Here is a 16,950-nt window from a genome sequence, read left to right on the forward strand (position 1 = left end):
AAGGGATGGGTTAGGAACACTTCCTAATAGCGAGATGTCTCCAGCTTTGGAACAGGGTCCTCCTATTGGACATGGGGCAGCCCCATTGCTTGGGATCCAAAAGAGCAGGTTGGCCTGTCAGGAGCAGTCCGGTGTGTGGTTATCCATCGTCGACGCACTGTACGTTCCCCTTGGATTTAGTGGTGGCATCATCAAAACCAATGACCTGGGCCTTCTGACTGGCTCTAGGGGAATGCTTGTTGTGTGATGTCTGGACTGAGAGCTGGTGGGTAAAGCTCTGGTTGTCTGGACTTTAGGGGACAGGTCTGCTATTGGTGCAAGTCAGCGTAAATCCATGAAAGTCACTGGAGCTATGGCAACTTATACCAGCTGAGGATCTGGCCCAACAGAATGAAGACACGTAGCTCAGCCTTTCCCAACGCAGAGGCCCCTGGACAGCTCCCACCTCCACCATGGGTTGTTTTGCAATTGGTGCACACGATTTCAGCAATTTATTTGAAAAAATCCTCCTTTTCCTCTGACCGACCTCCCCCCTGTGCCTGCCCCGGAGGATGGCCAATGGAGGGAGAAAAGCCACTGGTTAAGGGAGGACCGAAGCAGGCAGCCAATGAGGCACTAGCCCATACAGAGGAGGGAGCGTATAAAAGGGATTCCCCCGGGAGGGACAGGGCTGCCCACCCAGCTCTCACTGAACGCCACAGGGCACAGGATGGAGACCTGCCTGAAAGTCCTGCTGCTCGTTGGGGTGGTCACAGCAGCCCCCACGCCATCATCAGCCCCTTTGCCAACCCACGAGGATGCGGTTTTAGCTGCAGTTCAGGCGTACAACCAAGAGCCAGGCACAACACTGGCCTATCGGCTCCTGGAAGCTGAGCCGCAGACAGACTGGGTGAGTGACCTGGGGAATCGCTTTGTGGCTTGGGCAGGGGTGGCCAAACTTACCGGCCCTCCTAGCTGCATACGGCAATCTTCGAGAGCGGGGATGCACCTGCTGGGGTTCAGGGATTCAGCCCCGTTCCTGTTGAAGCCCTGAGACCTAGCGGGCACACCCCGAGGGTGGAGGCGGAATAAGATTTATTGGGGCCCTGGCCACAAAGAACATTTGAGCACCCACATGCCCCCTGCCATGGGGCCCCACCCCCTGCTCCTCCCCTTCCCCCAATGGCCCCACCTCCTGGTCTAACATAAACCGGGTGGTGCTAAGAGCTGCCCTGGAGCCCTGGACCCTCCACCTGCCTTCAGCAGCATGCCCTGGGGGGCAGGGAAACAGGCACCCCAGCACCCCGCCCAGTGGCGTGGGGGATGGGCTCAGGAGAGGGGCTCAGGCCAGGTCCACGCAGGGGAGGTGGGGCCAGGACCAGCCTTAGGGGTGGGCCACCCGGGCGACTTCCCAGGGGTGCCATAATCAAGGTGGCGCCGTGCAGCAGTGCAGAGGTGCGCACTGCTGGTGTGGAGTCAGAAACTGCTCCCGGTGGCAGGAGAGCACCTTGTGGGGGGCCCCAGATTTCTCCCTGCTTCCTCCCAGCGGAGGAACATAGGGGCAGGCGAGTGGTGACGCACAGATACTGCTCCTCCCCTCAATGTTTCTCTGCACCTCCGTACTGGGCTGTGGGGGGGGGAGGGAGCGAGAAGCACCCCCCTGCCCCAGCCCTGAGCCCCCTCAAACTCAGAGCCCCCTCCTGCACCCCAAACCCCTCATCCCTAGCCCGCACCCCCAGCCCAGAGCCCATACCCCCTCCTGTAGCCCAACCCCCTGCCTCAACCCACAGCCCCCTCCCCCAGCCTGGAGTCCCCTTGTGAAATTTATGGAGGGTGGCAGCCATACACTACTTCCCTTTATTACCACACAGCAGCTTCTGGGTCCCGCTGGCCTGAGACCAGCAGTTCATTCAGATTTGGATGGCAGAGAATGTTTCCATTTGAATTATGCTGTGAGCAATCCAGGGCAGGGACCATCTTACTCTGTGTTTGTACAGCGCCTGGCACAAAGGCGGTGGCCAGCCACAAGTATTCAAAGAGAATGAGTCAGTCCTGAAAAAAACATGGGATTGGCTTAAAAATCACGATTAAAAATATATATGGGGTACTGTAGTTTTTTTTTTCTTTTTGCTGCCTGGGTTCTGAGCCTTTACAGATAAATACTAATTATTGGTCATTAAAAGAGATGGTTTTTGGAAGGTTTAACAAGGTTTAAGAGGATAACCTCTTTGAATTCAGTGCCCTCCCTGGGTCTTCTTGTGCAGAGAATTCAAATTTAGTAGTAGGTAGAAGAAAGATTTAATTTAAAAATGTTGTTAACCTCTTATTATCATTATTTATTAGGTGGCCACAAAGTGGCAAAGTACTGGGAACTAATCTTGCCTCAGATACCTAAATAATATATTATTTATATCCCAGCAGCATCTAGAGGTTCAAGCCAAAATCATGGCCCCGCTGTGCTGTACAAACACATAGCAAGAGACAGTTCCTGCCTACAAGAACTTTACAATCTAAATAGATAAGACAAAGGTTGAGAGAAAGGATGTATTATTATCCCCATGTCAGAGGGGGAAACTGAGGCACAGAGCAATACCTTGCAATCAAAATACATTGACACTATCCAGTGTTCTAATGTATGTAATTTTTCCTTAATGTCCTGTTCACAGACACCTACCTGGATTGCAAACGTTGCCAGAGTTACTGTTTATCTTCCGTTCAAGTTTGTGTTCATTTTAAAACGCTGCCCTTGCTCTGAAAAGTGAGAGTGCCCCAAATGGCATCCCCTTGCTCATCTGAGCTGCTCCCTCTGCATATTCAGTTAGAGCTGTTGCCTTTGGGCCAAGAGGTTTGTAAGTGACGGGTGATTTCAAGTGCCCAACTGGAAACGCTTCAGAAGTGCCGAATTTCCAGAACATTCTGAGAGGTTCTCAGAATGAGCCACACAACAGTCTCAAACTGGGCACCCAGTCGTGAGGCACATAAACTCACCAGCCACGTTCTAAAATCCTGGCCGATGGCTAACAGAAATGCTCACTCCTTTGTACTCCGGCTGGCTCTGCAGAGCGGGAGCTGGGTTTTGTTCCTTCTCGTGCATCATCAACAGCACCTTGTTTAAAGGGTTCCCGCGATGAGGCAGGAGAAGGAAAAGCAGGGCTTGAGCGTCAGAGCAAAGTTCGATGTGCAGGACTGACAGTTAGGGAAATAACCATTGTTTAATGACAGGCTTGATCCCGTGAGCTGCTGAACACCCTCTGCTTGCAATGAGGTCGGTGGAAGTTGAGGGCGCTCAGAGCCGTGCATCATCAAGCCCAAAAGGGGGACACTTGGGGCCCGACCTGCAAACACCTGCACACACACAAGTAACTTCTGCAAGACAGGACCCACGTATGGAAATTACCGTGAGGCAATAAGCCCTGGAATCCCAGGACCATGTCACTTTTCAAACCAGAATTGCATTTTCAGGAATTAAAAGACATACAGAAACCCTGAGTGACTGGGTTTTCTCAGAGAAGGGCAGGAGATGGGGAAGGAATTGCCAGATACTCATTATTTGTTCAAAACCTCAACCTAAGGCAATGGGGCTACTCCAGAACTAACCCACAGCACACAAAGTTACATTTCTGGGTTAATGTTTGAACCGCATTTGAAACCTGCTAGAACCTAGACAAAAGCTGAGAATGATTATTAAAAACGTATTACTTCAGAGGACTAGAATAAGTCGATGTTCCATGCTGCTGAGACTGGAATCTCTTTAGGGCAAGGGCCTTGCCTGCGTATGTGTGTGAGCAGCGCCCAGCACAATGCGGCTCGGATGCCAAAATAGGCCTCTGTGATACTGTGACAAAAAATAATAATCAAATAAAAATAATTATGCCAGACACCAAAGTGGAGCCTGGTGCCTTGCTGCTCACTGTGAATGTTAATTTTGTTTTTTATTGAATGTCTTCATAGGACGTGTCTTCGAAAACGATCCAACCGGTGAAATTCACTGTTCAAGAGACAGTGTGCCTGGTATCAGGGAAACGGGACATCAGCCAGTGTGAATTCAAAGAAGACGGGGTAAGGATCACTTGCTGCACGGAGACATCTCCATCCGTAGGCAGCGAGTTATATGGGCCTGTGGTGACCGTGCTCCACCAACGTTTGGGCTTATATTTTCAGAGCCGGCCCATCCATAGGACAGACCGGGGCAACTGCCCCAGGCCCCGCACTTTGGGGGGCACCACGTTTCACGGGGACGCGGGGTCCAGGGCGGCCTGGGAGGCTAGCGGGGGGCCTGGCACCGGCAGCAGCGACCCGACTCCAGCCCGCCCTGCTCCGCCTCTTCCCCCCTGTTCCATCCCCTCCCCGCCCCCATTCCACCCCTTCCTCAAATTCCTGTCCCACCTCTTTCCGGCTTCTGTCCCCTCCCCCGAGCGACGCCGGGAGCCAGCGGTGTGGAGCGGAGTGGAGCAAGGCGGGCTGGGACCGGGTCATTCACTGCTGCCGGAGCCATGCCCCATGCTAACACCCCAGGCCGCCCTGGAACCTGCATCCCTCTGAAGCACGGGGCTCCCCAAAGTGCAGGGCCCAGGGCGGTTGCCCTGGTCTGTCCTATAGATTCATAGATTCATAGATTCTAGGACTGGAAGGGACCTCGAGAGGTCATCGAGTCCAGTCCCCTGTCCGCATGGCAGGACCAAATACCATCTAGACCATCCCTGATAGACATTTATATAACCTACTCTTAAATATCTCAAGAGATGGAGATTCCACAACCTCCCTAGGCAATTTATTCCAGTGTTTAACCACCCTGACAGTTAGGAACTTTTTCCTAATGTCCAACCTAGACCTCCCTTGCTGCAGTTTAAACCCATTGCTTCTTGTTCTATCCTTAGAGGCTAAGGTGAACAAGTTTTCTCCCTCCTCCTTATGACACCCTTTTAAATTCCCGAAAACTGCTATCATGTCCCCTCTCAGTCTTCACTTTTCCAAACTAAACAAACCCAATTCTTTCAGCCTTCCTTCATAGGTCATGTTCTCAAGACCTTTAATCATTCTTGTTGCTCTTCTCTGGACCCTTTCCAATTTCTCCACATCTTTTTTAAAATGCGGTGCCCAGAACTGGACACAATACTCCAGCTGAGGCCTAACCAGAGCAGAGTAGAGCGGAAGAATGACTTCTCGTGTCTTGCTCACAACACACCTGTTAATACATCCCAGAATCATGTTTGCTTTTTTTGCAACAGCATCACACTGTTGACTCATATTTAGCTTGTGGTCCACTATAACCCCTAGATCCCTTTCTGCCGTACTCCTTCCTAGACAGTCTCTTCCCATTCTGTATGTGTGAAACTGATTTTTCCTTCCTAAGTGGAGCACTTTGCATTTGTCTTTGTTAAACTTCATCCTGTTTAACTCAGACCATTTCTCCAATTTGTCCAGATCATTTTGAATTATGACCCTGTCCTCCAAAGCAGTTGCAATCCCTCCCAGTTTGGTATCATCCGCAAACTTAATAAGCGTACTTTCTATGCCAATATCTAAGTCGTTAATGAAGATATTGAACAGAGACGGTCCCAAAACAGACCCCTGCGGAACCCCACTCGTTATGCCTTTCCAGCAGGATTGGGAACCATTAATAACAACTCTCTGAGTACGGTTATCCAGCCAGTTATGCACTCACCTTATAGTAGCCCCATCTAAATTGTATTTGCCTAGTTTATCGATAAGAATATCATGCGAGACTGTATCAAATGCCTTACTAAAGTCCAGGTATATCACATCCACAGCTTCTCCCTTATCCACAAGGCTCCTTATCCTATCAAAGAAAGCTATCAGATTGGTTTGACATGATTTGTTCTTCACAAATCCATGCTGGCTGTTCCCTATCACCTTATCACCTTCCAAGTGTTTGCAGATGATTTCCTTAATTACTTGCTCCATTATCTTCCCTGGCACAGAAGTTAAACTAACTGGTCTGTAGTTTCCTGGGTTGTTTTTATTTCCCTTTTTATAGATGGGCACTATATTTGCCCTTTTCCAGTCTTCTGGAATCTCTCCTGTCTCCCATGATTTTCCAAAGATAATAGCTAGAGGCTCAGATACCTCCTCTAATAGCTCCTTGTGTATTCTAGGATGCATTTCATCAGGCCCTGGTGACTTGCAGGCATCTAACTTTTCTAAGTGATTTTTAACTTGTTCGTTTTTTATTTTATCTGCTAAACCTACCCCCTTCCCATTAGCATTCACTATGTTAGGCATTCCTTCAGACTTCTCGGTGAAGACCGAAACAAAGAAGTCATTAAGCATCTCTGCCGTTTCCAAGTTTCCTGATACTGTTTCTCCCTCTTCACTAAGCAGTGGGTCTACCCTGTCTTTGGTCTTCCTCTTGCTTCTAATGTATTGATAAAAAGTCTTCTTGTTTCCCTTTATTCCTGTAGCTAGTTTGAGCTCATTTTGTGCCTTTGCCTTTCTAATCTTGCCCCTGCATTCCTGTGTTGTTTGCCTATATTCATCCTTTGTATCTGTCCTAGTTTCCATTTTTTATATGACTCCTTTTTATTTTTTAGATCATGCAAGATCTCGTGGTTAAGCCAAGGTGGTCTTTTGCCACATTTTCTATCTTTCCTAACCAGCGGAATAGCTTGTTTTTGGGCTCTTAATAGTGTCCCTTTGAAAAACTGCCAACTCTTCTCAGTTGTTTTTCCCCTCAGTCTTGATTCCCATGGGACCTTACCGATCAGCTCTCTGAGCTTACCAAAATCTGCCTTCCTGAAATCCATTGTCTCTATTTTGCTGTTCTCCCTTCTAGCCTTCCTTAGAATTGCAAACTCTATGATTTCATGATCACTTTCACCCAGGCTGCCTTCTACTATCAAATTCTCAACGAGTTCCTCCCTATTTGTTAAAATCAAGTCTAGAACAGCTTCCCCCCTAGTAGCTATTTCAACCTTCTGGAATAAAAAGTTGTCTCCAATGCAGTCCAAGAATTTGTTGGATAGTCTGTGCCCCGCTGTGTTATTTTCCCAACATATATCCGGATAGTTGAAGTCCCCCATCACCACCAAATCTTGGGCTTTGGATGATTTTGTTAGTTGCTTAAAAAAAGCCTCATCCACCTCTTCCACCTGGTTAGGGGGCCTGTAGTAGACTCCTAGCATGACATCTCCCTTGTTTTTTACCCATTTTAGCCTAACCCAGAGACTCTCAATACTTCCATCTCCTATGTCCATCTCTACCTCAGTCCAAGTGCGTACATTTTTAATATATAAGGCAACACCTCCTCCCTTTTCCCCTGTCTATCCTTCCTGAGCAAGCTGTACCCATCCACACCAACATTCCAACCATGTGTATTATCCCACCAAGTTTCAGTGATGCCAACAATGTCATAGTTGTATTTATTTATTAGCACTTCCAGTTCTTCCTGCTTATTGCCCATACTTCTCGCATTTGTATATAGGCATCTAAGATACTGGTTTGATCTTTCCTCCCAGTTTTGTCCTGACCCTCCTTTCTCTCTGACAATATAGCCCACACTCCCTCTCGTTTCCGACCCATCTCCCCGGTCTCCATGTTCCCCACTTACCTGTGGGCTTTGCTCACCTGTCCCCGTCGAACCTAGTTTAAAGCCCTCCTCACTAGGTTAGCCAGTCTGTGTCCAAATAGGGTCTTTCCTCTCCTCGAAAGGTGAACGCCATCTCTGCCTAGCAGTCCTTCCTCGAATAGCATCCTCGAATAGCATGGATGGGACGGCTCTGCTTGGATCCATTCTGGGCACCACCAAAAATTATACAAACCTAGCGCCCATGTCTCCATCTGCTCTTCTATCTCACTGATCACACAGCTGCACCTTGAGCTGACCAATAGTATCTCTCAGGTGCCCAAGGCTCACACAAAATGTATATTTCAACCAGAGACATAAAGGAAGGAATGGGGCTATGGGCCCGTGCCTTTTCTGCTGTAACCTGCTTACTGATCCTTACATCCATGTCACAGACAACATACATCCATTCATCCAACCCCAAATTACAGGTCTGCATGGTTTTTAAACTCTGGTTTGCTGTTGTCAGCTGGAGCACCGTTCTACTGGGAAACCCTCACTGAACTCCAAAGAAGAGCGGGATGAACCTCATGTGTCACATTATTTGTTACACTAGCACTTTGACATCCCTAAGGAGATCAGGGGCCCCGGTGCCAGGTGCTTCACAGACAAGTCAGACAGTCCCTGTCCCAAAGTGTTCACAATCTAAATAGACCAGACAGCGAAAGGCTGGCCGAGAGGGAGTGCTCTTATCCCCGGGTCACTGGTGGGTGATGTGACTCGCCCAAGGTCACACGCCAGGTCAGTAGCAGAGTGGAGAATTCAACCCCACTCTCCCTAATCTCAGCCCAGCGCTGTAACTGCAAGACCCTGCTTCTCGTTCCGTAAGCATGCTCTGCCCTAACAGCAATCCTGCCTCGCCTGGCTCAACTGAGTGTAGATTTTGGCTCATTCTCTTATCTATAGCTACATTTACCCATACGCTGTTCTCCGTGGGCCCCTCTCACTCAGCTGGAGTACACAAGGAATCCCACAGATCACATAGTGACAGCTCCCAAAGTAAGGTGCTATTGAACACGAGCCAGGGTTACACAGATTGTGAGCTCCTCGGGGCAGGGACCATCCTCTGTACAGCGCCTTGCACAATGCGGTCCTGACCCAGTGTGATGTCCAAACCAGGCCCACAGTTGAGCCTCCCAACCTCCTGCTGAACTTGTGACCAACCCACACCGGGAAGCAGGTCTCCACACGCGAGTGGCCTGAGCGTTATCACTCCCTGACAGTAAGATGCTGAGGTCTCTTTTCTCTCCCTTGCAGCTGGTCAAAGACTGCTCTGGATTCTTCTCCACTGTACAGGACCCCCCTTCCGTCATTATCAAATGCGAGGAGGCGTCTGAGGAGGTGAGTGGCCTGGACGGCCTCCTCTCTGCTCACGGCTGGGCTGAGGCAGGGTTAAGTTTCCCTCACTGAGATCCCGGCCAGGTATTTCACACTGCACAAGTGTCCCCAGAACAAGTGTCCAGTTCATCTGCTGGCAGTGAGCTGGCAAAGGCCTCCTGCCCCACAAACCCTAAAGCCGCCAGCAGAACCACAGGGAGCAAATTCTAATCTCGCTGGGATACATAACAAACCTAAAGCCCCAGATGGTGCCTGGGAGCGGGGCAAGAGCAGGGGGGCCTCAGGAGGCCTCAGGAGGCTCCTCACCACCTACCTTTGTCTGGCAGTGACATTTACAAACGTTGTATGATGCAGACACTGAATGGCCCCTGGTCCCACACACCAGGCAAAAGGCCCCAGCATGGCCCCTCCTTCTTACCCTAGAACAGGGACCTTCCCTACCACGTGGGCCAAGGTGGGTGTAAGGAGTGGAGACAGCAAATGGGGAGGGGATAAGAATTGTTTAAAATCCTGCACACCTCTAGCACACTGTCCCTCCAGCAAGCAAGCTCCTGCCCCTTCCTGAGCCACAGAGCGATGTCACCCTCTGTCCAAGGGCTCGTTGGCAACACTCACTCCTAAGGCTACACTTCTCCCGCAGTAGCCACCTAGGCCTGCAGTGACACTGGCCGGATGCTCTCTGTTGCTCCGGAGAGGCCAGGTGCTCCAGGGGAGAGGGCACTGGGCTGGGACTCGGGAGACCTGGGCACTACTCTTTACTCTGCCACTGAACAGCTGTGGGACCTCCGGCATGGCACGCTGTTACCGTCCGAGCCTTTGCCCCCGTTTATCTCGAGTGTAAGCCCTGCTAACCCTGGCCTCTTTCCTCTCTATCCCAATGTCATCTCACAGGACCGCTGAGGAAATATTGGTAGGTTTCTTCGTCGAAATGCCTGGAACCCTATTCACGTCGGTATTGCCCTTACTAGCTAAGAAGATCCAGAAAGGGAGGAGATGAAAGCGAGTCAATGCTGCCAGACCCAGCTGTGCCTCCATTTCTCCTCTACTGGAAGCACCATCGGAAGCAAGGCTCATAACAGTGTGAACAGCTTCAGAGTATCTGCTTCTACTTACCGCATAGCACCTCTTTCAGTGCTGCTCTACGGGTCTCCTCTGCATAATAAACTGCCATGCTACAAACATATACTGTTGTCCTCTTCTTCCATATTGCAGGAGGAGATTAGGGACATGAACCGGAGTGAGTCACCTGACTGTGCTACTGGCCAATGAAAACCCCCGACTAGGAGTCACACGCCATCCTCATTAAAGAGAACCAACCCCTGCCATATTGCAACAGAGAGCCAAACACTAAGGCCCAACTTGTTAAAAGTGACAGGCAATTTTGGGTGCTCAACACAGACGGCCTCAAAGAGGCCTGGTTTTCAGAAAGTGCTGAACCTCCACCCTCTGAAAACGAGGCCCCTTCAATAGCTCTCTCGTTGGGCATCCAAATTTTGAGCCATCCAAAACCAACAGTCACTTGGGAAAATTTAGGGCCCAGGGCATGTAATGCTTTAGACTGGGACTTTCATTCATCCACCATTAGATGGCACCAGTTGGTCTCAGGTGCAGTAAAGGGAATGGGTGTAACTAGCACACATATCACTGAGGATCTTAACTGGGTTAACAGTCACATCCATCGTGGATTCCCTCAGTCTCCCTGATTTACTGCAGGTTCCAGCCAGAAAGTGGGTAACACCCTCTGCCCTATTGGTTTTATGACCCAGGTAGCCCCATAACCCTCAAAGAAATTAGTCCCTGAGGGTCTAGTACACTCCAGCAAGGAGGGACTGACAATGTCCGGTGTTAAAGGCTTGATGGTCACAGGTCCCTTTGCAGATTTGGGGTGAAATTTCCCATAAAGAACAACCTGGGCTACCCCAAGGTTTCTCCCAACCAGGCACACCCATAGAGTTCAGGCTCCTAGCACAGCTTTCAGCGTGTGTTGATAATGAGAGTACACCCCATAGCCCCCTTCCCAGCTTCCTGTACACAAACCCACAGGGACACAATCCCACAGCAGGGTCATTAAAGGTACAAATTCCATCAGACTGAAAACCCTCGAGCTCTTTGGCCTGACAACAAACCTGATTCTGCCGCCCTTATGCTCTAGCCTTAAAACCCTATGAATTTGGAGTCATGAGGGACAGGAAGCCTAGTGAGAGACCAATATGGCTGCATCAGGCGCTCTCTAGTGACCTGAAAACCATAAAGTGGAATCATGGACAAATTGTTATGGACGAGTAGAAAAGAACAACCCAAGTATGTAGGAAGAAAACCAGGAAGGCTAAGACACACAAGTTTTTACACCTAGCAAGGGACATACCAGGCAATAAGAAGAGGTTCTATAAATACATTAGGAGCAAGGGTAAGATGAAGGAAAGTGCAGGTCTGCTATGTAAGTGGAAAGGGGAGCTAATAACTGAAGACATCAAGAAGGCTGAAGAGTTTGATGCCTATTTTACTTTAGTCTTCACTAAATGAGTTGATTGTGATCAGATGCTCAACAAGAAGCGGGAAGGAACACAAGCCAGAATAGGGAAAAACAGATTAACGAATATTTAAATAGGTTAGACGTTTTCAAGCTGGCAAGGCCGGAGGCTATTCACTCTAGGGTACTTGAGGAAGTAGCTGAAGCAATATTTGAACCAGTAGCGATTCTCTTCCAGAACTCGTGGAGGATGGGTGGGGTCCCAGACGGCTACGGAAGGGAAAACATGGTACAGTACCTCTCTAAAAAGGGACCAAAGAGGACCTGAGGAATTACAGACCAGTCAGCCTAACTTCGATACCTGGAAAGTTCCTGAAACATTTATTAAACAATCCATTTGGAAATACCTAAAGTACAACAGAATCATAAGTAGTAGACAGAATAGACTGGTCAAGAACAAATCATGCCAAACCAGCTTAATTTCTTTCTTTGCTAGATTACTGGCCCAGTGCGTGGAGTGAAGCAGGAGATGTGCTCTCTCTTGATTTTAGTAAAGCATTGGACACAGTCCCACATGATATTTGCATAAGCAAATGAGAGAAATGTGGTCAAGATGAAATACTCTAAAGTGGGTGTAACACTGGTTGAAAATATAGTAATGACTGTTCACTGTCAAACTGGGAGGGGGTCTATAGTGAGGTTGTCCAGGGATCTGTCCTGAGTTTGGTACTATTCAATATTTTCACTAATGATGTGGATAATGGAGTGGAGAGGAGCTTATAAAATTTGCAGAGGACACCAAGCTGAGAGGAGTTGTAAGCACTTTGGAGGACAGGATTAGAATTCAAAATCACCTTTGTAAATTGGAGAATTTGCAGTAAGTGAGAGTTAGGTTAGATATTAGGAAATACTTTCTAACTATAAGGACAGTTAAGCTCTGGAATAGTTTCAGCATTAACGGCTCTTTTGATACCCTTCCCCCTCCGCCCTCGTTCCTTGGCACCCACAATTTAAGCACACACTAAACATTGCAGGAAGCACCCACCAGTCTTATGGGGTCCCTACCAGGCCAAAGTCTTTCTAACACTTCCGCGAAGGTTGCGCCCCACCTTGGACAGAAGGCCCTGTCCGTTTGCTGGATCAGAATCCGTGTCAGTTTAAACTCAGCCTTTTTACACCAAAAACCCTTTCTTTGATTGTCTCTGGAAACCCCAGATTGAACCAATCTATTGAAACCTCTCCAGGGGCAGATACTTCTCTAGAATGGTTGAGTTTTAGTGACTCACCTTAATCGCCCCCTCCCCTGCTGTTTGTAGGTCCGGGAGGAGGTCTGGTACCCCTCCTCCAGGGAGTAGAACATAATCACACTGAAGCCATTCCTAGGTTTAACGCATTGGTCCCCAAAGATCCTGCAGGGGGTCGCAGTAGCTGTCACACGCAGTTCTTCTCCCTCAGCTCAGGGTCTGCTGCCGAGGAGGGAATGTGGTGGCTGCCGTGGCCACAGTGACCCACCAACAGGACCATGCCGCCTCTCCCCATCCAGTGCTGGGAAGGGCCGTCATGTCACCCCAGTAGGACACCCCCGATTGTCACTCTGACCTTGGGGGATTTGTTGTTTGTGCACGTGGGTTTTCCCGAAAGCTGTTGTTCCCTTGTGTAGGAAACATCTGTTGGCAAACGTGCCAGGACAAGCAGAGATGGGAACTCAAATCAGCTGGGATCGTAGGGTTAGGCTGCACACCCCATGTTCAGAAGAGTGTACGGCTTTCAGTGTCCAGAGGGCAACAGCCCTTGCGGCTCTCTGTCAGCAATACTCCCCAGCAGGGAGATATCTCACTGCACCCACTCTGCTAGTGATCCTCCTGGGACAAATGTACCTGCATCTCTAGGCACCCAGGTTATAATCACTGGGAACGTCACCTGATGGAAATAAGCACAACTCCATTAAATTGAATAGATCAAGAGGCACTGTTACCAGCAGGGAATTTAATCCATAGGTAGGATATGACTTGTTTCCATTGTTTGCGAAGGAATGTCTGCCTTGTGAGACTGTGTGTACAGAGTGTGTGTGTGTGTGTTGGGGGGGGGCAAGACTGACAACTATGAGCACACATTTGAGACTGCTAGACACACTTCAGTGCAACATTCGCTTGTCTTTATATGACTAAAGTCCTCATTGAGTTGGACATGTGAGAGGCACTGGGAGCGAGTGGATTTGGAATTTTCATGCAAAATATCATCTGATGGACAGAGAGGAGCAAGAAGTCTCCTCCAAATGATAGAAGCTGCAGAGAAGAAGGTTCTCGTGCTAACAACGATGCGATTGTAAGGAGGGGCAGAGATGAGGGAGCTTCCAAGCTCTCACTGAGAAAGGAATTTGGAATCCCATCAAACATGTCACTGAAGCGTTGCTGTCGACCTTCATAGCTTTCATACAGTCACAGCTGTTAAGGCCAGCAGGGACCATTGTGGTCATCTAGTCTGACCTGCTGCAGAACCCAGAACAGGCCCAAGAACCACAGCCAGTCATTTCTGCCTCAAGCCTGTAACTTCCATTTCTGCGAGAGCATCTCTTTTGAAAGGAAATCGAATCCTGACTGAAAGCCTGCAAGTGATGGCGAATCCAGCACATCCCCAGAGAAGTGGTTCCCGTGGTCAATTATCTTCACTGTTTAAAAATGCACCATATTTCTAGTCTGAACATTGCAAGGGCTCCAACTTTTAGACCCCAAATCTGCAGTCGTTCCAAAGGACAGACCTCTGTGCCCACATGGACCCCATTAAAACCATGGAGTGCCACACAGGTACCAGGGTCTATCTGTCTGCACAATACTGTGGAATTCGGGTTTTATTTAGCACAGCAAAGAAATGGAATAGAAAGACTATTCCAGTGAGCAAACTGCTGGGCATCTTACCCAACTAACTTCTGTTTCCTGCATTTGCAAAAGAAATACCATTGCATTTGGGAAGCAAACTGCAACTGCCGTAACGTTACAGTGCTGTGTAGGTGAGGGTGAGAGACCCATTCTGAATAACTTCAGTCCATGGCTCATTCAGGTCGGAGTTCTTTACTCTAATAGCAGAATTTATATTACATTTTACATATTCAGACATTGCCTTTTTAACTCTCCGAACACAGCAGAGACCCAGGTCTAGAGAAATATTATAATCTCCATTTCAGGGAGTTCCAGGCACAGTTATGCCATTTATTTTTGTCTCCTCTAACGAAAGCATAACCAGAGAAAGGAAAGGCACTTTAGTTCTGTGTAGGGTAAATCACAGACTCTCCAACACAACAGGACACGACACACATATGTAAGTCACTATGGGTGTGTAGTGTTCTGAGGTATTTGTATTGTGTGTGTGATGGGCACAGGGTGTTTGAAAACCCCAAAGAGCCATTTCTAGGGGAAAATTCATGGCATAATTATTTATTATCAGTGATTTGCATCACAGCCGCCCCCGTTCAGTGCCGGTATCAGAGTCCCATTGCACCAAGCACCGTACCCAGGAATGAAGCCTGGAGTTGGCTGGTAGCTACTATTGATGAGGGCAGTCTTTAAGGCCAGCCTGCACTGGGATGGCCCCACGGTCCCCTCTAAACCAACCTGTCTTAAGGGAATTCATGCAAACTAGGGGTCTCTCATTAGCTGAAGGCTTCAGGAGGACACACAGAAGCTCTATGGAAACAAGTGGGGATTCCTGAAATCCGAGGCGTCGATCTCTGTGCTCTGGATTCTCCAAACTCTGGAAACAGAGTTCAAGGCCTGCAGGGGCAGCTCCCTCGCTCTTCCAGGGATGAGAGCTGGGGAGTTGTGGAGGAGCCTGCTGCATGGCGTGGTTCTGGGGACCATATGAGCAGTGAGGATTGTATTGGCATCAATGCTGGCTGGCCCTGGAGGGAGGGGCTGGATTCCAGGATCTGGGGAGTGGGGACACAGGGAAGATGTGCTGGCTGGCTATGTAAAAGGCAGCTTCCCTCCAGATCTGGGGGACTGGGCGAACAGGGAAGATCTGTCGGCGAGGTCTGGAGAAAGAGGCTGCTTGAAGGACCTGGACTGCCATGAAGGATAAGTGCTGGTCAGTTTCCCAAGGCCAGGTTGTGCTGCAGACGGAGGAGCCTGTGAGGACAAACCAAGAGGAACCCCCCAAATTTCAATTAAGCAGGAGTCTTGTGATAAACAGGGGTCAGTGCTCCAGTTTGTGCTGGAGAGCTGCACGGAGAAAGCACGGAGACACCCGACAGCTCCAAAAGTAACATCTTGTTACAGATGCACCTGCAAGAATGAGACTGCAAATGTTTGTGTAACCCACACACCTCCTGGGTGTGGTGTTCTGTCCCATCTAGTGGCTCTCAGGGGGTGTGTGGGTTACATTTGCAGGCGCTTGGCTGAGCAGTGCTAAATCTTAGGGCTGCAACAGAGCTGCAGTGGGACCCTTAGAGCAACCACTATTTAATAGAGCGCCAGAAACTAAAGACTGGGGGCTGAATTCTTCACTGCCATGTGCCTCAGTCTTAGTTCATATGACACTAGCACCTGAACATACCAACCAAGATCAGTTATGCTAAGTGCTGTACACAGACATAGGATGGGAGAGTCATTGCCCTTATGAGCATTCAATCTAAACAGGCAATATGGACGAAGAGTGGGAGAAAGAAAGGATCACTCATCGCAGATGGGGATCTGAGGCCCATAGAGATAAAGTAACTTGCCAAAAGTCACACACGGAGTTGACAGACTTTGCAAACTATTGGCCAGATTCAATCATCAACATCCAAACTTAAAATCAAATACAATTCTGCATTTAACCTAAACTCCAGGGGGGCACATGCAAGATGCACTCCTTAGGCTGAGCGGGGAAATTCGGCTGGGCAAAACATGATTTTGTGATTAAGGTGTAACAATAATAAATAATAATAATAAGTAGTAAGACTCAAGGATCAGTCAAGTTAATAGGGGAGTGTTAAAGGACACATCCAAAACTTCTAGCATTTCAGCAACTGACTGATAGAGAAGCAAGTGGTATGAACGCACTGCTGCCCAGTTCTGCCTGGCACCAGTTTTAATACACGTATTACCCAGGGAAGGACAGAAATATCAGTTACAAACCCCGTCCATCCTGCCTGGATTACAAAACCGCAGCTAAACGGTCAGCAGAATGTGCCAGGAATGAGCTGAAGAAAGAATCCTGAGACTTCCTGTTCTCATCCCGCAGCAGAATCCTGATCATGGGGACTTCACAGCCAGCAATACCGTCCACACTGTTTACTGTGTTTTATATAGGAGGGAAAGTTTGATTGCTGTGCTTGACAGAACTGCAGGACCAGTGGATGGAGAGGAAGTGGTCGATGGGATATAACTGGCTTTTGGTAACACACCTGAGACAATGTCTCATGAAATCTGATTCTCAAAATTAATTGAAATTGGTTGGGTAGAGACACAGCTACATGCAGTGAAAATTGGCTAATGTAAATACAGAATAAGTAGCAGCCACAAAAGAGTTAACTCAAAGAGAGGGGGATTCATTTGGAAAGGGGGCTACGGGGTATGACTAGGAGCAATGGGATAATATTAAGAAG

The 16,950-nt window shown here is 48.7% G+C and overlaps 1 protein-coding gene across 1 annotated transcript; it reads left to right on the forward strand.

Moving 5' to 3' along the window:
* The first annotated feature begins 646 nt into the window (after positions 1-646).
* LOC135981230 (cathelicidin-related peptide Oh-Cath-like) lies at positions 647-10,082 on the forward strand. Its single transcript, XM_065582537.1, has 4 exons — positions 647-889; positions 3,931-4,038; positions 8,819-8,902; positions 9,791-10,082. The coding sequence occupies exons 1-4, from the start codon at positions 710-712 to the stop codon at positions 9,797-9,799; spliced, it is 381 nt and encodes a 126-aa protein (XP_065438609.1). The 5' UTR covers positions 647-709; the 3' UTR covers positions 9,800-10,082.
* Positions 10,083-16,950: the final 6,868 nt, after the last annotated feature.

This window comes from Chrysemys picta, chromosome 2, assembly GCF_011386835.1.
Source record: "Chrysemys picta bellii isolate R12L10 chromosome 2, ASM1138683v2, whole genome shotgun sequence".
NCBI classification, from domain to species: domain Eukaryota; kingdom Metazoa; phylum Chordata; order Testudines; family Emydidae; genus Chrysemys; species Chrysemys picta.

Bases quoted from the DNA above. Each gene is read 5' to 3' on its own strand.
- LOC135981230 (XM_065582537.1), top strand. From the start codon at position 710: ATGGAGACCTGCCTGAAAGTCCTGCTGCTCGTTGGGGTGGTCACAGCA. The intron at 890-3,930 runs GTGAGTGACCTG...ATGTCTTCATAG, and splicing joins CTGAGCCGCAGACAGACTGG to GACGTGTCTTCGAAAACGAT. The intron at 4,039-8,818 runs GTAAGGATCACT...TCTCCCTTGCAG, and splicing joins GTGAATTCAAAGAAGACGGG to CTGGTCAAAGACTGCTCTGG.